General features: G+C 40.1%; 1 protein-coding gene across 1 annotated transcript in view; it reads left to right on the top strand.

The window, feature by feature from the left end:
- LOC132574713 (carbonic anhydrase 3-like) overlaps window positions 1-22,177 on the top strand; it is a 37,253-nt gene that overhangs the window by 4,517 nt on the left and 10,559 nt on the right. The window contains exons 3-4 of the mRNA XM_060242948.1: window positions 13,201-13,319; window positions 19,025-19,117. Coding sequence (XP_060098931.1) covers window positions 13,201-13,319; window positions 19,025-19,117 — 212 coding nt within the window. The remainder of the gene's footprint in view (window positions 1-13,200; window positions 13,320-19,024; window positions 19,118-22,177) is intronic.

Below are 22,177 nucleotides of genomic sequence, written 5' to 3'. Positions count from 1 at the left end.
CCTTATATTGCACAGCCGACACTATTAACTCCAGTGTCCTAATGCCTGTACAGTGACCTCTGCCACATGGAAACAGTACCAACTGGTAGAAAGAATCATGCAGGTACAACCCACATCCAGAGCCATTATTTGGGTCTTGGGGGATGGTGTGGTCATTCTCACCTTCTCTTATCCTCTTTCTCCTTTATTTAGACTCTAAAAATATAGCCATTGCCATGTCCCAGGGGGAGCATTGTAGGCAGATTCGGGATTTGCAGGGCTTTTTTTGAGCAGGAATGCAGTTCTGACTGGTTTGGTGTCAGAGTGTGTGGCCTAATATGCAAAAGAGTTCCTGCTGGACTTTTCTACAAAAAATGTCCTGGGTATTTAATCTTTTCATTTGTAGAAAATGAAAATGTAGAAAAGAAACAGCACCCAGTTGGATGCTGTGTATGATGCAGGAAAGAATCAATATGATTTATTTACACGTTGGAGGCCAATAAGGAGGCCAAAACCCCCCCCCCCCAAAAAAAATATCTCTGCTTCTAGAAATCTATAAACTCTTGGGATTTTGTGCAGGCTAGCCCCCTCCCCCCCCACCTTTAACCATTTCCCAACATTTCCAGATTCAGGCTCATGGTTCTATTCTGTTTTTCTCTTTTGATTAATTTACAAAATCATATCATTATACCTAGGGAGTTCGCCAAACATGTAGAAATTTCTAGCTCATCTGCAGATGGCCCTAGAATGCTGTTTTCATGTTTACCATGGGGGCCACCTTCTTTACTCTTACTAAGAGTGATTCAAAGCAAATGGAATGGTCTCATATGCTTTGAACACTACAGAGAAAATGTCAGACTGCTCTTCCAAGTGTGAAGTGAAATGTAAAGAACACTCAATACCTGTAAATATTTGACCCTGACATGGCTAGTGATGCCACAGGTACTGATATGGTGTTTATTTTGAATGTAAGTAATCATGAAGTTTGAGCTGAGCAATATTTCCCAGAGGAACTTCCTTTCTGTTCCAAGAGAACATTCCAGTCATCTATCTCCCTCTCTTGTAACAGGAGACAAAAAATATCAGAGAGGGAAAACACAAAGGCCCCAGCCTAGACGTTCTGTTAGGCCATGAACCCCAGGTTGACTCAGAACCAAATATAATGTCCAGTTTGAGACTGAGAGAGCAATCCTAAACTGGTCTACTGAGAATCTAACTCAAGCCTATTCAGTAAGGCTTAGTCCCAGGATGCTGGAGAGCTACTGCCAATATGAACAGACAGCACTTACTTTGATGGATTAGTGGCTTGATTCAGTATAACAAGATTTCATGAGTGTTTTTGAGTACTGAAAGTGTTCTTCTAAGGTTGCTGCTATCAATCTTTGATATGAACAAAGATCTCTGTCAAAAAGTTAAACTCAAGATACATTGAATGTTTACAGTTCATTTCTTGTGGTCTCTTCTGGATCATGTTTCTTCTTTATCTCTGGCTATTGTAACAGCCTACCCTGTTTACTGGATAATGTCATTATTATGCATGCCAATGAAATAAAACTAAGGGGCTGACTGCCATTTCAAAATGCCTTGTGCCTTACATACTAGTAAGCAGCAGACTGATCTCTTCCCTGTTCTCTCTTCCAAGTCAAATTTTACAACTGTGCTGCCTTCACATTTGACTTGTGCATGTATTTTGAACTCAAGTGTCCATACCTGATCTAAGATTAAAAAAAGAATTGGCCACAATGGATAATATTTCAGCCAAAGGCCTTTGTTATTCAAAGCTCAAAAACAAGCAGAAAGGCATGTTCTAACTTTAGCAAACCTCCCATGGCCTGTAGCACATTATTGTAAAGAACTACATACTTGAACCTATAATATTTCTGCTGAACCTCAAACCTCAAATCAAAAGAAAGTATAGTTTTAATCATTAACAGTCGGAACTGATTTCCATGATGACACAATGGGTTGTGTTGTAAAGGGGTAGTGGGTGTTGTGATTATTTGTTTGTTATTTATTTGATTGGGTTTATATGCTGCCATACCACACAAGTGAGCTCAGGGTAGTCACAACATATGATATCATATCATGTTATCATATGATAATAAAATGGGAAGAGGAGGGGACCACTCTGTCTGGGCTCCTTATAGAAAGAGCAGGATAAAAACGAAATAAATTAATATATTAAGATATTTGGGATATATCAGTGGTACAAGTTATCTCCTAGCACTGTTCCTTGGATGTTTGTACAATAACTTGGGCAAGAACTCACACTGGGGACAAAGGAAGATTCTAAAGCCATTCTCATGATTTTTCTTGTGTGTGGAAGTACACCTTTGTATGTAGTTGGATTTTTCTTGCATAATGTTCTTGTGTGATCGTTCTTCTGTGAGCCAACAAGGCCTTCCATATGCAGAAATGCATATGACCAGATCATGATGTGCTAGCGTAATTATATATATATAACTGCAATATATATCACATAAAATGCCATGCACCTTCATCTTCATTGTGACATAGAACTTCATGGATATGTTATCCTTTAAACCTGGGGATGTTTTGTGACTTAATGAAGACTGATGGGAGTGGACCGGCCCTTTAATTTACTAGGAAAAGTTCCCTAGGGTCCATTCCTCTAGAGGACTAATAGGGGGCAGGAGAAAGCCGAGCCAAGTGGCCCTGTGGTGCTGGTGGCGTCGCAGGGTCTATGCAGCTTGGACCATACTATGGCAATGATGGCAGCAGGTGCAGACTTGTACCCCCCACCCCTGGGCTCACTTGGCTTAGCTTGCTCAAGAACTGTTGTAATGCCCAGTTTGCTCCTAAAAAATGAACTAAATAGAATGCAATTTTTCCAAATGATAAGAAGCTTTGTGAAGTGAAAATAAATTAATATTTGCTATGTTGTTACTTCAATGGAAGAATTTCAGCATCTGTTGTATAAAGAATACTACTGTAGGCTGTAATTTACAGAGCAAGCATTGACAAAAATCTGTGCCAAGTAATCTGTGCCAAGTAATCTTGAATAAGTAGCTGTATTAAAATATTGTGTTCCTGCTCTAGTTTTATAATGAACGTAGGCTATGTTGAGAACTGGCTACTCCAGAAGTCAATCTAAATACACATGGATCTTACTCTGACTAGGGACTGGAGAATGTCTTCTGAAAATACTAGCACTATTCATTCACCCTTCTGGAAGGACCTGTACAATACTTATAAGCATGAATTGGGCAGTGCCTGCATTTCACAACTCTTCTCAGCGGATGTCCTTCCACTTATGCTGGTTTAATATCAAGGACTAGGATCACAATCCTGACCTCATTTATGATGAAGCAATTCTCATTTATTCCAGTGGAATTTTCTTCCATGCTTCTCCCCTGCCCCCATGGCTGGGAAAGTAGCTGGAAGTGAGAGTTTTAAGTCACTTCTCTCACCACACCTGATGGAAGCCTTTGGATCTGATTTGGATATTTTTGAAATAAAGGGAGACTGATACATGCATTTTCCATGTAATGTCTCGTTTAATCACTCTGTCTAGAATAAAGATTTTTTTAAGTAATTGTTTTGTCCATATCTGCAGTAGCCAAAGTGTTTAATAAGGGGATGCTTTGGCAGTCCTAAGCTCTGCTCACAACCTGAGTTCAATCCTGGCGGAAGCTGGGTTCAGGTAGCTAGCTCGAAGTTGACTCAGCCTTCCATGCTTCTGAGGTTGGTAAAATGAGTACCCAGCCTGCTGGGGGGAAAGTGTGGATGACTGGGGAAGGCAATGGCAACCCCATAAAAAGGCAATGACAACCCCATAAAAAGTCTGCTGTGAAAACGTGAAAGCAATGTCACCCCAGAGTTGGAAACGACTGGTGCTTGCACAGGGGACTACCTTTTTTTGGGGGGGGGGGGATAATTGTTTTCAATAGGACAAATATCAGATGTTTAAGGAGCAGAACACTGATTGCTTGTTTTATATATTTGCAACCACTTACAGTCAAGATGTCATATATTCGTGTTTTGTTACATGATCCTAGTAAAGTTGTTGTTACGTCCTATCTTATGGACCTGTGCTGGAGCATCAAGTTCTAGGATGTGGCTATTTAGATATAATGTTCATCCCAGTGGAAATTCTGCTATTGATACCAGTGCGGAAAATCAGGCTGGCCCCTTTCGTCTTGTTGTCCTCATTTATCTTATGGGCATGACACAATTTATCTGTTCTTCATGCAGCTCTTTGAGATCTTTACATAACAGCATGTTGTTGATGGTGATTTATTTTTGTATTGATGCATTCCTATCAGACTGAGAAGAACTGCACAGCTGAAACAGGGAGATGGCACTTGGTGCAGGCATTTCTGCACCAACTACAGAAAGAAAAGTCCAAGTTAAGCCTTTCACTCTGTGCTTAACACATCTTTTATCTTTGGGAATTCCAGCACATAGAGTATCAATCACTGACATGTGACCAGCAGTGTCCTGGCACAAAAGGATTTTAAGACCTGTGTTAGCATTAACTTTGAAATTCCGTGCTGTTGCTGGAGGTCAAAAAAACTTGAACGTTGTTCAAACAAAGGCCTTCAGGGATTGCCGCAGTAAATTGGGTTATCAGCTTTCTTCCTCGGGGAGACATGGGTTCATTTCCTTTTATAGGCTATGAACAAAGACATTTGGTAGCTCTAGAGGCCTGGGGCTAGAACAGTACACTAGGGGCACTAGAGATCAGAAATAAAGACTATCCTTTTGCAGGTGTTTTTTCAGTCTCTATGCCCAATGATTGTACAATAAAAGCCTCATTTCTATCAACAGTTGTTTTCAATTATGACAAATAGCATTGCTTTTGATGGGAAATGTCCTTCTTGGAAATGCAAGCCAAGTAATTACACATTGGCAAACACACATAGCTAACGTTATTGACCATAATGACAAAGAACGTGCCAAAACAGTGTGCCGAGGCAATGTTTATTTATTTATGGACCTGTTAATGCATCCTTATTGACACAGCCAACTGTGCTGTACTGTTAGTTTGTTTTTATCATGAAATAACATGGCAGAGCCATCATTTTATATCTGGGGGAAGAGGGTACTCATTGTTTTCTCTTGTGGATTATCACCTGTCACTGCAAATCTGGCAACAGGTGAGGCCTTCACATCTATAAGACTTGGTTTCCCCATGACTATATATAACTAGAACTACATTCTTGGTTGATAGAGTTTGTTTTTACCTGTCTCGTCTGATGTATAGAAGAATCAGTTGTTCTCTCTGTCTAGGGTTGCCAAGTCCAATTCAAGAAATATCTGGGGACTTTGGGGCTGGAGCCAGGAGACTTAGGGGGTGGAGCCAGGAACAAGGGTGTGACAAGCATAATTGAACTCCAAGAGAGTTCTGGCCATCACATTTAAATGGACAGCATACCTTTTTAAATGTCTTCCTTCCATGGGAAATAATGAAGGATAGGGGCACCTTCTTTTGGGGCTCATAGAATTGGACCCCCTGGTCCAATCGTTTTGAAACTTGGGGGGTACTTTTGGGAGAGGCACTAGATACTATACTGAACATTTGATGCCTCTACCACAAAAAACAGCTCCCCCAGAGCCCCCGAAACCTCCAGATCAATTCCCCATTATACCCTATGAGAATCGATCTCCACATAGGGAATAATGAAGTGCTCAGCAGACGTTCCCTCCCCCCCCCCCACCTACCCCCACCCCGTTTTTGGTGACTCTGAAGTGAGGGATTGGCCTCTCTACTCATGAGTTGCTGCCAACTTCTTCAAAGTAACACAGACACACCATCCCAAGAGGAAGCCTTTCAATCGGAGCCTGAAGCCTCCGGAGGTAGAAAGGCACATAGTCCTCTGGGGGCGTGGCTTCCCCCCCACCAGCTAGCTGACTGGGGGTGGGAAGGAGCCTGGGAAAGCGGAAGAACCCCCGCTGGGACCTGGGGATTGGCAAGCCTATCTCTGTCTGTTGTGTGGCACAGATTGCCACCTTCTTATTTTTGCTGGTCTGAATTTGCTATATTTTCATGTTTGATGAATACAATCAGCAGACCTTGTGACAAAAATTGCTGGTTTTGTGTCAAAACCCCCAAAGGACAAAATTTATTTTGACTGTCATCTTCAGTAAGAGTCTAGCAATAGAGACTATATGAAAATCACAGTTAAGAAAAACAAACTTTGAATTTAGATATCCTTCCCCCTTGCATATAATAGCACTGATCTGTAATAGGATGATAAAACAAAAGCCCAGCAGTATTTTAGAGGCTAATAAAATATATTTCAGCATAAGCATTTGAACATATGAACATATGAAGCTGCCTTATACTGAATCAGACCCTCGGTCCATCAAAGTCAGTATTGTTTACTCAGACTGGCAGCGGCTCTCCAGGGTCTCAAGCTGAGGTTTTTCACACCTACTTGCCTGGGCCCTTTTTCAATGGAGATGCCGGGGATTGAACCTGGGACCTTCTGCTTCCCAAGCAGATGCTCTGCCACTGAGCCACTGTCCCTCCCCAATTTGTGATTTGGAGCTCACTTCATTTGATGCATGAAAATACATTGATTAGGCTAATGCATTTATGTTAACATCTTGACCTCAATGGTCAAGATTAGCCCAGCTTCATAAGATCTCAGAAGCTAAGTAGGGCCAATCCTGGTTAGTACATGGATGGGACACCACCAAGGAAGTCCAGGGTCACCTCTGTAGAGACAAGCAATGGCAAATCACCTATGGAACATTTCTTGCCTTGAATATCTTATAGGGCTGCCATAAATCCACAGTGACTTGATGGCATTTACCACCACCATTAATATTAACAGAAAACAGCAGGGGTGAGGAGCGATGTTACAAAAACAAGCCAGTTTCAAACAGCTTCCATCAAAACAGTAACCAGTTCATTGTGAGTGGGTGAGGACTATTTCCAACCCTTGATAGATATAATAAATATGAGCATTTGACACTTTTGCTAGCCCGAAGAGTTTCTATCCCCTACTACACTTCTTTACTTGTTCCTGCCTTTCCTCTTTCTTTTCTGCTTGCTGCATAGCTGAACAGCAGGAAATAAGTATGTGATACATGACAAGAGTTAAATTTCATACAGATTGAAAGCTTTAAGACAGGGGAATCATCCATCCATCCTGCAGGCCTAATCTGGCCCCTAGAGGACTCCAATCAGGCCTGCCAGAAACTGGCCATTGCCTGCTTCCTTCTCCCTTGCCAGTTTCCTTCCCTGAAATGAGGCACCTGATCAAAGCAGCCTCTTGCTCTTTCCCTCCTCCCCCCTCCCTCTTTCCAAAGGGAAAAAGAGCTTCAACCAATGGAGGAGCTTGGTTCTGTATCTCTGTTGTGTGATTGAAAGCACCTGGGTTGCCAGGTGCTCTCAATCACACTGCAGAGCTACTGAGCCAAGTTTCTCTTCCTTCTGTTGGCTAAGGCTCCTCCCCCTCCTCATACCCTAACCCTAACCCTGGGGAGGGAGGGAAAGAGGAAGAGCCTCCTTTGCCCAGTTCCCTCTATCAATCACACAGGAGAGATACAAAGAAAGCACTTTGAAGACCAACAATATTTTATTCAAGGTATGAGCTTTCAGAGAGAGAGAATTTTTTTGCCAGGGCTCTCCTGGGTGCAACTGGATTTTTCTCCCTCTTTTCATTGTATTCATGTCTTCATGATCCAGAAGTGGAATAACAACAACCCGGATTAGGCTGGGAGTGCATCCAGACCAAGTTCATCTGGCACATTTTTCTTTGATTTTTCTTTTACATTTCACATTTTCCTTTGATTTCCTTTGATTGACGGGATTTTGAACTTATACTTCCCAGATAGTAGGCTGATACTGACCATTATATATGGCTATCTCTCTATTCTTGCACTGCCACATAGGAGTTGTAGTTATTTTTCTGTAGAAGACTATAGTTTTGGAGACAAACACATACCTCTCAGTCTTTGACATGGTGCCTTCACATGTTCTTGACCAGTACATGAAGCAATTTATGTACAAAAGCTCACAATGCCCAGCCATTTCATGTTTTCCTCTGGGGCTTGGGCTCTAAGCATTGACCATGAGATTTCTGTAATAAATGTCAGTAAATCAAAGGTAGGTTTGTAACTTACGTTTACACACCTAAACAACACCTGAATAGCATACTCAAGATTGCTACAGCACAGGTATTGTCTCCAGTTTTTATGCAATAATTCAGAGCAAGACATGTCAGTTATCAGAGACTGTTAAACAAAATATTGCAAGCATGCTAATGTTTTAAACATATTTTAAGTAAAAAATAATAATTTTGTTTGTCTGTGCCCTTTATAAAGTTTATATATCCTCTATCTGGCATTACATTTTATGACATACATATCAAATATCAAATCCAGCCCTCATAACAAATGAGTTCGACACCCCTGTTTTAAAAAATAGCACTCTGTGTTGTTGGTCAAATCCCTTCTGAATTTTTGGCAGGAAAATGATGCATGGGTATGCTGAGGCTAAGGTCCTGTAGAACACCGAAGAGAAGAAATACATGTAGAAATTGTGGCAAAAATACATATAGTTGCTCAGTGATAATTTTAATTTAAAATTTAAAGGTTTCTGAAGATTTTTTAATTATTATTTAGCAGATTTATATTCTGCCCTACCCCATAAGCGCTCAGGGCAGATTACAAGCATAAAAACAATTAAAATATAACAATAAAATTAATACTCTACAACTAAACAACACCACATAACTAAATAAAAATGTAATACAGGCAGGATGGGCACATTTTGCAGATTAAGCACAGTTATCAGCCGTAGTATAATAATTCAGATGGTAAGTTATTATGCGGGGAGGCAGTAGATGACTGAACAATAAGAGAAGAGAAGAGGACGCTCGCTTGCCTCAACCAAAGACCCAGCGGAACAGCTCCATCTTACAGGCCCTACAGAATGGCAACAGATCCAGTAGGGGCTGGATCTCTATGGGGAGCTGATTCCACCAGGACAGGCCAAAAAAGCCTTGAGGCAAGACGGACGTCCTTTGGGCCAGGGATGGCCAGAAGATGTTGATTGGCAGATCGCAGCATGTCTTCAGGGCTCATATGGGGAGAGGCGGTCACAAGGAATATGACACTTCTGGAAAAATTTACTTCACAAATTCAGAAATCATATCAGCATACTTCATAATGCGTACTTCAAGCATTATATTTTTTCAAATGAAATTTTCAGATACTGAGCCAGACAAGTATCCATTTGATGATGTTTATAACCAATTTAATATAATTTGGGACAAACAGAATTTACAAACCCAGATAAATATCACTTGTGGAATCATAAAATCCATAGAGTGTAGTTTAAAAAAATCTACACAATGGGGACAGGGAGAGACAAGAAATATTGTTCTACAAGTTTGGTAAAAGCCCCAGGTTTGCATAAAATACGAAATGTAAAAAAAATGCATCAAGGTTTAGAAAAACCTAAATATAATAAAACTAATGTTTTATTCTTTAAGAAAAGTGTGCTGCTGAAATCTTGCAAGTTTACATTGTGAAATCTTAGCAGCCATTTTTGAGGTATCTAGATAATCTGCACCTAATATTGAGGAGTCCAAGTGTCAATCAGTGCGGGGGAGGGGAAGAGAAAGAGAAAGACTTAAAAGTAGTAAAATATAGGAGGGGGTAAGTAAAATAAGAAAAAAAAACAGGCAAAAGGGGGAAATAAATCCTCATGCATAAGGAGGATTTTTAAAAAGATAGGTGGGGAGGCAGGGGTACAGAGTCTGCTAGAGAGAGAAGAAATAAAAGGTAAGTAGGAGAGAATGAAAGGGAAGATAAAGAGGGAAAGAAAGACTAAAAAGGCAATGGAGAAACAAGATATTCCTTGCAAGTTCTTGTGGGTGCCCCACTTGTGCTTTAATATTGGTCTGAACAAAATACTAGAATGCTGAGAGATTTATATAGAGGGGTCATATTCAGCAATGGAACATTCTGTGCTGTGCCAGCCCAAGGTATTTCATTCATGCATTCATTGAAATAAATAAATTAATTTAATAACAATAGCAATAACACCACCTATAAATAACATGCCCAGAAGCAGTGCAACAATGAACACCAAAACAGCAGAAGAGCTTGATTGCAGAAGCACAGTACATAAAACAGAACTAAAATAATTATAGACAGGGTAGGCAGGAAATGTGAAATAATAAGCTATAAAATCTGTCCTAAAATGGTGAACTGAAAGGTGGGAGGGATTCCATTAAAAGCCTGGGCTAATGACTTTTGCTTTTTCCTACTGTGCTTCTTCAGCTCTTTGCAAAGTGCAATTCTGCCACAATAAATGGAAAAAATGAAACATTTACCCCTGATCAGAAAAAGGAGACATCTCCAGATACATTGTCATGACAGTTTCAAATGCCCTTCCTGTTTTGTGGAAGGATTACTCATGCTTTCCAGGTTTCTTTCTTGCCATTGTATCTCACTGTTCATTTAGGCAGAAGGTAGACTCTATTTATAAATGGGACAAGTGTGACTTTTTGGCAAAAACTCAGCCTCACTTGCTACCCTCGAAGTGACATGTACTTAGCTCACAAATGACAAGTATGAGTTATTATTGTTCTCAAATATGATTGCTGTCCACAACTATTGGCCACAGTACTACCGTTTGGTCTCATCATGTCTCATAAAGCCAAACAGAGTTCTAAAACTGGTAAAGTTCCATGACCAAGCACTTATGGCTATGGGCATCTCTTTGATTTGAATGTAAATTTACATACAACACCCCCCCCCCCCAACAGGACAGCCCTCCCCAAACAGCGCATTTCACAGTGCAGTCAGAAGACACAGGACTAAATGCATGTTGGCATCATATAGTCTGCCTGAGGAAAGTTAATATTACAGGGTAATGAATTTTCGCTAACTCCCCCCCCCCCCCCCCCGCATAGTCACTGAAAATGGTCCCCAAAAATCCCAGAAATATTTGGGATTAACCAGAAAGATTGGGAGTCAGTGTTTGCAGGCTGCTGGGAATGCTTTCTTTTTTTTCTGTTTTCTCATTGTTTTTGTGTTTTCTGGGGGTTTCTATGGGCTTGCCAGTATGCTTATCTGAGTTTGCAGTTTCAAGACTCCCCCCCCCCTCCCCTTTGCCAGAATTTCTGTGTGCAGGAAGGGTGTCTGTATGTGTGCATTTTTAACGTGAAGGAGCCTTCTTGACTGTGCTGGGAAGTTTTACTATTGCTTCTATCCATCCATCCAGCCAGCCATCTAATTATCTGTCTGTCTATCTACTTCATTTGTATCCCAATGGAGGCACAAAGCGGGTTACAACATTCTCCAAATGTGTAGATTGGTTGTTACCTTGGGAAAAGAGGGAGATGCCCACTCGTTTGCTCACTGCTTTCCAGTCTTCTCAAAAGCTTTATGGCATTGTGTAATTGGTAACTCATTATGTGTACAGCATTTTAGGCCTGCTAACATGTGGGAAATGCTATACGTGGGAGAGGAGCACTTGAAAGGCAATTGCTAGAAATGTACATTAAGAAAATGTGCTCGAAATGTGCATTAAAAAACCTTTTCAATACTGTACTTTGTGCTCATGTCAAAGTTCTGATAAAGATAACTGTATAGTTAGGTAGATGCCCTGGTTTATGATGCAGTAGAGTTTCAAGAGCAAGAAAGTGCTGAATTTGAATTAAATTCAAGAATAGACTCAGAACAGCTGTGAAAGAATGTGGAATGTGGAAGTATCATAATGCCCCTGTATAAATCGACGGTGCGATCTCATTTGGAATACTGTGTACAATTCTGGTCATCGCATCTCAAAAAGGATATTATAGCATTGGAAAAAGTCCAGAAAAGGGCAACTAGAATGATCAAAGGGTTGGAACACTTTCCCTATGAAGAAAGGTTGAAATACTTGGGGCTCTTTAGCTTGGAGAAACGTCGACTGTGGGGTGACATGATAGAGGTTTACAAGATTATGCATGGGATGAAGAAAGTAAAGAAAGAAGTACCTTTCTCCCCTTCTCACAATACAAGAACTCATGGGCATTCGATGAAATTGCTGAGCAGTCAGGTTAAAACAGATAAAAGGAAGTACTTCTTCACCCAAAATGTGATTAACATGTGGAATTCATTGCCACAGGAGGTGGTGGCGGCTACAAGCATAGCCAGCTTCAAGAGGGGGTTAGATAAAAATATGGAGCAGAGGTCCATCAGTGGTATTAGCCACAGTGTGTGTGTGTGTGTGTGTGTGTGTAATTTTTTTGGCCACTGTGTGACACACCAACATGGCTTCTCTTATGTTCTTATGGAAAAAATGTGGATTGCTACTGTAGGTTAAGCGGAACTCTGATTTCAAACTGACAAGGGACACTTTGCTGCCATGCCATCCCCTTTCCTTTTTAGCTCTTTAACCTCCCTGCTGAGCTATGTTGTATCATTAGTGCAGCTCAACAGGGAAAGAGAAACATTGGAGCTTTTGCACAGGCACAGTGAAGAAAAAGTGATCAACAGGGGACAGCTATGAGTGGTACAAGAATAGGGAAGTGTGGATGCCATTCCTGCTCACCCCCACATAGCTTGCTGCTGGCTGTGCCTTAATCAGGTGATATTTTCAGTTCCTCCTGTGGAAGCAGCCTTGTTTTGCTCTTTACTTAGGGTAGCAAATTCTGGGTTGGGAAATTCCTGGAGATATGGTGGGGTGGAACTGGGGAAAGCAAAAGTTGGAGAGGGAGGGGACCTCAAGGAGCAGCCTTTTTCTCCAGGGAAACTTTTTGATGTCATCTGGAGAAAACTTATAATTCTGGGAGATCTCCAAGCCCCGTCTTGAGGAAGACAACCCTAAATGCAACATGCTCATGTCCCGGAATGCTGGCGCTTCTCACCTCTCTTTGTAATAACTCCCCCCACACTTTTATTCCTGTATATTAACTGAAAATAGTATATTATACATCTGATGAAGAGAACTTTGGCTCATGAAAGCTCAGGTCACCATAAATTTGTCTTTGTTTAAATTACCATGTTGGTGGATTGTGATTAGCGCCCCCTCCCAAATTACTGAAGGGAAAGAACAACAATAATTTCTGCTCATTAGAGAAGTAAGTGGAATAAGAGTGTTATGGATATTTCCTTTGGAAAAGTGAGAAGCCATAATCAAGAAGAGAAAACACCTTCAATTAAATTAGTTGTTGTTGCAACAGAGGTATACTGTTGTACTGTTGTTCTGGCAGTGGAAAGTTTTGTATTAACGGAAGCTCTTTATTGCAGTATTGAGGGGTGGACCACTCCCAGGAATTTACAGGCTGCGTCAACTCCACATCCACTGGGGTTCTACAGATGACAAAGGCTCTGAGCATGTTGTGGATGCAACAAGGTATGCAGGAGAGGTGAGTGTTTGCATGGGAAATAATGTGGAATATCTGCCTGTCACACCCACCCCATCTAAGTGGAAAAACCAGGCTCTGATTCTATTTCCATTTCCACTCTAAGTTCTGAAACAGTTTAAAGCAGATTAATGATATCATAAGCAAGTGATTTATCATCAACATCCTAGCTGCCCCCCCCGCAGAATACAGTTCTGTGGTAATTTTGTACCATCTGTTTGGTGGAAAAGAGAGGTGGTTTTTTTTCCTCAACACAGCAATGGACATAATCACAGATCCTGAATCTTATAAGTGCTCTATGATGGATCCCTTCAACTTCCCTCCTTCAGAGGCTGTTTTTCTGCCCCATCACTGACTTGCAATTAAACAATGGCAACACAATATAAGCAAAGATGCAAAAAACAAAACCTATTGTGTCAAGAAACAATTGACAACTTTCAAAAATTAATACATTGTATTATAGAAAATATGCAGACCAAATACCAATATTCAGACATTAAAGAACAAAGAACAATCCCATATAAACATTATCAAAGGATGACTCCGAAACAATCTTCATACAGTCTGTAAGGAGTACTAAGACTCAAGTGTAAAGTACAAATGGAGTCCTTCCATGGCGTCGGCTTCAAAGGAGAAATTCTTTCTTTCACGCAACCACCGGTTTGAATTGTGTTCCGCTGCCTTTACAGCTTCTTCATAAGCCAACTCTAAAACCAAATGTGACAACACATATAATAACAAAATACCTAATATACAATAATTAAATACATAAATAGACATAGAAACTACTCCAACATACAACCTGAAAAGGTCCTCAGACCAATATCTCTCCCAGCGCATACAGGATAATCACATTAATGACAAGACTCTCCATCCTAAAAAGACAAGTCACAGCTGGTAACAATAAGAAACTCAAGGGGATCTCAATAAATTTCTGAAAGCACCTGCCCCAGAATTACACAAAACACGAGATTATCAGATGTGGCCCATTATGTACCATTATGTTCTGATCCTACTGAAAAAATAGGAAAGTTGATAAGGTTGGTTTTAGTAGATGCCAGAGAGATGGGTTATGTGTCACAAAAAGAGTTTGAATTTTTAACAATCCCTATCCTAGAGTTCCGATTTTTTATGCCCTCCCAAAGGTACATAAGGAGGGTAACCCTCCTCCAGGTCGTCCTATAGTGTCAGGGAATGGAACCTTTATCTAAATTTGTAGATTATTATTTGAAGCCCTTTGTGAATAAAATTCCAAGTTTCGTTAAAGACACAACAGACTTTGTTCTAAAAATTGAGGATCGATCTATTCCATCTGATACAGTATTAGTTTCTATGGATGTACAGTCATTGTATACTAATATTCCCTTTGAGGACTTGAGAATAATGGCACAATTTTATTTAGACCAAAGGGAAGATCTCGATCCTCCTACATCTTTTTTACTTGAATTGGTAGATCTTATAATAGAAAAAAACTATTTTCGTTTTGGTGAAGAATTCTTTCTGCAACGCAAGGGGGTAGCGATGGGTAGCTCTCTGGCGCCATCTATTGCTTGTTTATTTATGGCCATGTTAGAGTTTGTGGACTACATTTTTTTGATTTTGAAACATGGGGTAAGAGTAGAAGCATTAGTGGAATGGATGGATGCATGCCATTCTAGCATTACGTTTTCTTTCAAAGAGGATCAAGACATGATTGTATTTTTAGATACATATAATAACATTATATGTGTTATTATATGTGTTTCGTATCACCCACAACACGTTGGCAATTAAGAACCATAAGAAACCGGTTGCCAAGAATGGTTATCTTCACTATACTTCCTTTCAACCCCATATTTACGTAATAATGTGCCTTATGGCCAATTCTTGCGTATGAAACGGAATAGCACATTGAGATCTGATTATGTGCAAGCAAGTAACCAATTAGTGGCTCAATTTGTAGAACGGGGATATGAACATATGAAGCTGCCTTATACTGAATCAGACACTTGGTCCATCAAAGTCAGTATTGTCTTCTCAGATTGGCAGCGGCTCTCCAGGGTCTCAAGCTGAGGTTTTTCACACCTATTTGCCTGGACCCTTTTTTGGAAATGCCAGGGATTGAACCTGGGACCTTCTGCTTTCCAAGCAGATGCTCTACCACTGAGCCACCGTCCCTCCCGGAAGCAATTATTAATAAAGCAAGAATGAGGACAATGGGACAAAACCGGGCTCAGATGATACAAGGTTGGAAGGGGCGGGAGGAGAGAAGGAGATTTAAAGACACAAAAAATATTTTTTGGTCTTTACAGTATACCCCTAAGGCATTAGCTATAAAAAGTATTATTTATCGCCATTGGGGTATTGTTTCTAGTATTACAGGATGTAGGTCCCCACGTACAGTGGGCTTTCAGTGCTCATGGAATCTATGTGATACTGACTTGCAGAAACTGCCAAGACTATCCCACCTTCCTATTGGGCATTATCGTTGCAAGGGCTGCAAAGCTTGTAAATATTCTTTGCAGCTGAAAGAATATGTGGATGTAAGGACTGGAATTACTATTAAGCTAACTGGTTTTAAAAACTGTGACTCTAAGGGAGTCATTTATGCCTTAATTTGTGGGGTTTGTTCAAAAATTTACATAGGATGCTCTTGGAGAGCTGTTAAGACTCATGTCTTGGAGCACATTTCTAGGGTTCATCACCAAATTCCTGGCGTTCCTCTTTCCCAACACTATAAGGAAACAGACCATGATTTAGAATTGTTGATACAGAAGGTTGAACTTTGTAAGGCTACAGGCGGTGATATACAAAACATTATGTTACAGAAAGAGGCTAGGTGGATACATCGCCTAAATACAATAGAACCCTTTGGCCTTAATTTATATAATGATCTCTCATGTTTTGTGTAATTCTGGGGTAGGTGCTTTCAGAAATTTATTGAGATCCCCTTGAGTTTCTTATTGTTACCAGCTGTGACTTGTCTTTTTAGGACAGAGAGTCTTGTCATTAATGTGATTATCCTGTATGTGCTGGGAAAGATATTGGTCTGAGGACCTTTTCAGGTTGTAAGTTGGAGTAGTTTCTATGTCTATTTATGTGTTTAATTATTGTATATTAGGTATTTTGTTATTATATGTGTTGTCACATTTGGTTTTAGAGTTGGCTTATGAAGAAGCTGTAAAGGCAGCGGAACGCAATTCAAACCGGTGGTTGCGTGAAGGAAAGAATTTCTCCTTTGATGCCGCCATGGAAGGACTCTATTTGAACTTTACACTTGAGTCTTAGTACTTCTTACAGACTGTATGAAGATTGTTTTGGAGTCATCCTTTGATAATGTTTATATGGGATTGTTCTTTGTTCTTTAATGTCTGAATATTGGTATTTGGTCTGCATATTTTCTATAATACAATGTATTAATTTTTTGGAAGTTGTCAATTGTTTCTTGACACGATAGGTTTTGTTTTTTGCACCATCACTGACTTGAGCAGCCCTGGTGACATGTTTTCTTTTCCGATGAAGTAACTTTGGCTGTCCTACCCAGTGTCAGGAATATATATTGGCTATTTGCTCTGCCCAGGAACCTGAGGGAAAGGATAGGATAACCCTAGGGATAGGATCACCCTTTAACTTAAATAACTGAAAATGGCATTGGAAATGCTTTTAAAATTAAAAATAACAAAAGATTTTATTTAACATCTAGGGGAAAGGTCAGTTGAAATCAGGGGTTGAAATTACTGAGGTAAAAACCATATATGCAAAGACTTTTGTTCTTATATATCAGGCTAATGAGAGGTTCTTAAATTTTTCACAGGTCCTTAGATCTTTGTATTGAGAGGTTTTTGTTCCAGTGTTTTCCCACATATTCCAATATACTTTATATGTACAATCACTGGCTCCTTTGATGCCCAGAAGGCTGGTACCTAGTACCCAAATCCCTTCTCTTTGGAACACCAGTACTCTTCTTGAGTTGTTCATTGACTTTTAGATCTCTAAAGGCAGTTTCTAATCACACCAGACCAAAGATCTCTGTACTCCTCAGAGATAACTCTCCTTGTTTGACTGAGTATGGATTCTTCTTCTCTCCCTAGAAGGTTTTTCCCCTTTCATTTGGCCTGAATGGGAGTCTTATTGTATTACCCAAACCTCTTTGCCAAACTTTCCCCCAGTTCTCTGTGTTCAAACTGTTCTCAGCTAATGCTGAATTCAAACAGCACTCAGTCAGGACTGAAATCTGACTTTGTCAGCACAAAACTCTTTCCTGTTAGGGCTATTTACAGATGGTCTCAGTACATGTCTCTTCTCAGTTAAGGCAAGAATCTCACTGAATTCCCTCAGCATCCAGCTTTCACAAGACCTTTCCCCCCTCAGCTTATGCCAACCAATCAGATTGCCTGGAGCAGCCTGTTACTCAAGACTCTCTGGTTCTGTGAAGAAGTAACCCTTTACACCCTGTTGTTGTATGTACAGCACTTTTAAGCCTCTTAAAAAGTGCATTCTGTCACATGCTCCTTCAAAAGCAATTCTGAATCTGTATCTGAATTGAACTGTGTTGTTTTCCTCATGTACTGGTATCATCTTACAGTACTGTGGCTATAAATGAAGTAAACAAACAAATATTATCTGCATCTTTGCACTCCCCCTCTCCAAATATATAGGAGTAAAGGCTGTGGCCTGTGATGTATAGCATAGACTGTGTATTTTTGCTAATGTTTGTAGTAGAGAATGAAGAACATTTACTCAAATGTTCCATTATCTGTTTTAAGAAAGTATTGGTTTCTATCACAATAAAATCAGGAATGCTACAAGCTGTACCAAGAACTTTTGTGAGTCATAGTATGTAGAAGCTAGGGATGCCAGCCACCCCCTTCATGTGGGCAGGATTCCCCTGCTGCCAGGCTCCATCTCTCCACTACAGATCAGCTGGTCGACTTGGTGAATTACCCCCAAAGCAAGGGAATGACCAGGGAAAGTAGAATAAGAAGGCAAAGAGATCTATAATAATCTTAAACTCAAAAGATGTGTTCACAAGCTACAGAGAATGCACATACAATTTGTGTTGCATATCCTTCATAGTCCTTTGTATGTGTGTTGAGTAATTATCATGTTACAGTCAGCACATGCACAGGTAAATGTGTGGTGCAAACTCCTCATTTATCCAGATGCTGGTCACCTGTTTCATTCATGAAGTAAATATGGGTTGCCTCCTTCTTACAAGCAGATGTATGCAAATACAGGTAGTATGTATGTCTGTTCACTGTTACTGTGTGAGTAGGGCTATAGTTACATGTTCAAAACATTTAACCCCTGTCAATAATATAGCTGCTGCACTCTGAACCAATTGTAACTTTTGTGTTGCCTTCAAAGGCAGCCCCATATTTCAGTAGTCGTCTAGAGGATATTGGAGCGTGGGTTAGCATGACTAGATGGGCTGAATTTTAAAAAGACTACCACTTCTATGCCTTATGAAACTGGCAAAAGGCACTTTTTGCCAGCTAATTAATCTGCTTTTCCAGCATAAGGTATGAAGCAAACAACAAAACTCTTCTGAGTTCGTCATGAAGCAATATTCCACCTGGATTACACCAATGACTGCAAAAATCACTTTGGGGGAATGGGTATGGGAACAAAAATAGTCCTATGCATTTATTTGAAAGCCACTGTCAAGATTATGTTTTCCTGCCATATTAATGCATGATGGCATTTATAATATTTTCCTTTGTTTCCAGATTCATGTTGTGCATTGGTATTCAAAGTACAGTAATTATGCAGATGCAGTGAGAAAACCTGATGGTGTGGCGATTTTGGCCATTCTTATACAAGTAAGCTCTAAACTATTCTTTCTTCCATATATTATTATACTTAGCTGTATTTCCATTCAGATCTGCCATTACATCCAGTACTACATTATGTTGTATTATCATAAAGTATTAGAGAAAGGTAATAAAAATGTGATTATCTTGTATCTACAGTGTAGTAAAACAAAACACACACTACCAACACAGATCTGTCAAAGTAATTAGAGTTTTTGATTCACATCCTACCGAAACGCCACTCCTATTACCAAGGAATAGAGCTTTAGCTTGGAGAAACGTCGACTGCGGGGTGACATGATAGAGGTTTACAAGATTATGCATGGGATGGAGAAGGTAGAGAAAGAAGTACTTTTCTCCCTTTCTCACAATACAAGAATTCGTGGGCATTCAATGAAATTGCTGAGCAATCGGGTTAGAATGGATAAAAGGAGGTACTTCTTCACCCAAAGGGTGATTAACATTAACACTGCTACAGGAGGTGGTAGCAGCTACAAGCATAGCCAGCATCAAGAGGGGGTTAAATAAAAATATGGAGCAGAGGTCCATCAGTGGCTATTAGCCACAGTGTGTATATATGTGTGTTTTTGGTCACTGTGTGACACAGAGTGTTGGACTGGATGGGCCATTTGCCTGATCCAACATGGCTTCTCTTAGTTCTTATGAATAGTTAAAATCCACCTTGCTTCTTTCTACTTTGATCCACAATCATGTGAATGAAACAATTAGTCTTCATCACTGAAGGCTGATTTTTAACTATACACATAGCAATAATATTAAAGAGATATTTTAAACATAAACTACCTTGAGTCCTGGGATGCTCAGGAGAAAGGTGAGCACATACATTTTTTAAAAAAATCATTCAGTTCTTTAGAAGAGTAATGAGCTGATCTCTGCAAGTAGCACATGAAGTTGCTTTCAACTGAGTCATTAATCTTTCAGTCAGTACAGTTGGACTTGCAGAGGCTCTCCAGGTCTCAGGTGGAGATCTTTCCCATCAGTGTTTCCAAGCCTGTGGGTTGAGACCCAAAAGTGGAGCCTCTGAAAGTGGGTCACATCCCAGCTCTGCCTAATGGCTGTCCCTCTCTTTCCATTGCTCTCTTTGCATTTTGGAAACCATGAAAATAGTATTTTCCATGTCATACATTAGTTGGTATTTTTTCTTCACTGCATGTACATGTTGATCAAATAAAACTTGTCCTGAGGTGCCTAAAAACAAGTTTCTTAGAATCGGGTGGGAGGGGGGTGGAGAGAGTAATGGAGGGTGGTCAAAGGCTGAAACAAAATCTCCATATGCAAAGCCTGTGTTATGTTGGAATGCCAACTGCTTGGAGAGAATCTCTGCTGTGGAAACTCAAGATGGTGGCACTTGGCAAGCCCAAGAGAACCAATGGCGATTTGCAAAAGCCCAGCAGTACCTTATGCCACTGTGATGTGCAAGTCCAACAGAACCAAAGTCAAATCAGAGAATTTCTGCAGTGGAAATACGTGTGGGGGGTCACTTTTGCAAGCCCAGTAGAACCAATGGCAATATGAAGAAGTCCAGCAGATCCCTGGTCAGTGTAGCAGTGTAAGGTCAACAGGATTAATGTCAAACCAGAGAATCACAGGAGAACAAATTCAAGCAAGGAGGGAGGCATTTTGCAAGCACTGAGCAATACTGAAAAGAACATAAATGGGACACAAAGAAATTCTGGCAAAGAAAAAAAAAGTCTTGTAACTGACAAACACACTGAAGAAGCCTGCAAGCTCAAGAAACACAGAAACAAAGGGAAATTGGGGGGAGGTGAGTTTTTTTTTGGAGGGGGGAACATCCCTGGGAGCCTGCAAATCCTGATATTTCCAGTTCATCCTGAATATTTCCAGGATTATTCAGGACCATTTTTATAGGAGATACTGAAAAATCCCAGATATATTGGGGATGCCAAATATGCGTTAAAAATACCAATAAAGTATTGGTATATTTTTGGTTTGGGTATAGCTGAATGCACACCCCTATTAGTCACTGTAGAAAGCAGATTGCTGAACTAGATGGTTGCCAAGGTCATAGATTACCTAGGGCACCAAAAACATTGGGCCAGTGCTGGATGGGTTACCATACCAAGTAAATTTGAACTTGAGGGTCACCATGCCAAAAAAATTGGGAACTGCTGTTTCATATCACTTGTTCCTACATCCTTTTAACTAGAGCTGCTGGGACTGTCCGCATACAAAGCAGATGTGGTGCCACCAAGCCACAGCCCCACTCCATGAGCTAGCTGTTAACCTAGATAGCAGGAAGATCAATTTCTGCAGCAGACTTTAAAATAAAAGACCCAATCCAACACACTGCAACTTACTTCTGATCCCATCCTTGCCAACCTTTAAGTAGGAGCTGTAAAAGCTTTTTTGAACCTTTGAGGGGTGACTAGTGGTTTTGATCTGCTTTTAAGAATATGTGGCGCAATCCAAAGCTAGATGTTTCTAAGCTGCATACATTTGACTGATAGATTTGAGCACATGCTTAACATTCCTGTTTAGTTTAAAGGCTTACATATTCTGAACTTTGGTGAACATTCCCCCTCTTTTAAAAATTTAATTATTATATGAACTTTTATGGAGTTTTGAGGTGTGTTTAATGTTAGTTCTTTCCTCAAAATGTAGTTGGGCTATACTCAGTTGTATATAGCTAATATTTTTAGTTTTTATTCTGTGGTAACAAATGACAAACAATAACCGACAATACAAACAAAGACAAATGTACACTACAACATTAACAAAAATGGAGATAGAGGATACGGTAAAATCCGCTGTAAACTTATCACCTACAACCCGTATCCTTAGATAAAATACCTCATCATCAAGAATAAATTGCTACCTCTCAATTAGCATTAACATCATCTACCCTGATTCTGGCGGCATTGATTTATCTCTCTCATTTTTTAACATTTCACCTCTTCGTTAACCACTCATAAAATAGTTTCCAATTTACATCAACAAATTTCTTAGGTTTTGCTCTTAACGAATTAGAAAACTTATCCATTTCAGCTGTATCTATTAATTTTACAATTAAGTCATCCATTGTTGGCA

This window comes from Heteronotia binoei, chromosome 7 (genome assembly GCF_032191835.1).
Source record: "Heteronotia binoei isolate CCM8104 ecotype False Entrance Well chromosome 7, APGP_CSIRO_Hbin_v1, whole genome shotgun sequence".
Taxonomy (NCBI): domain Eukaryota; kingdom Metazoa; phylum Chordata; class Lepidosauria; order Squamata; family Gekkonidae; genus Heteronotia; species Heteronotia binoei.
The sequence above is the reverse complement of the archived record's forward strand: the minus strand, read 5'-3'. Positions and strand labels throughout refer to the sequence as shown.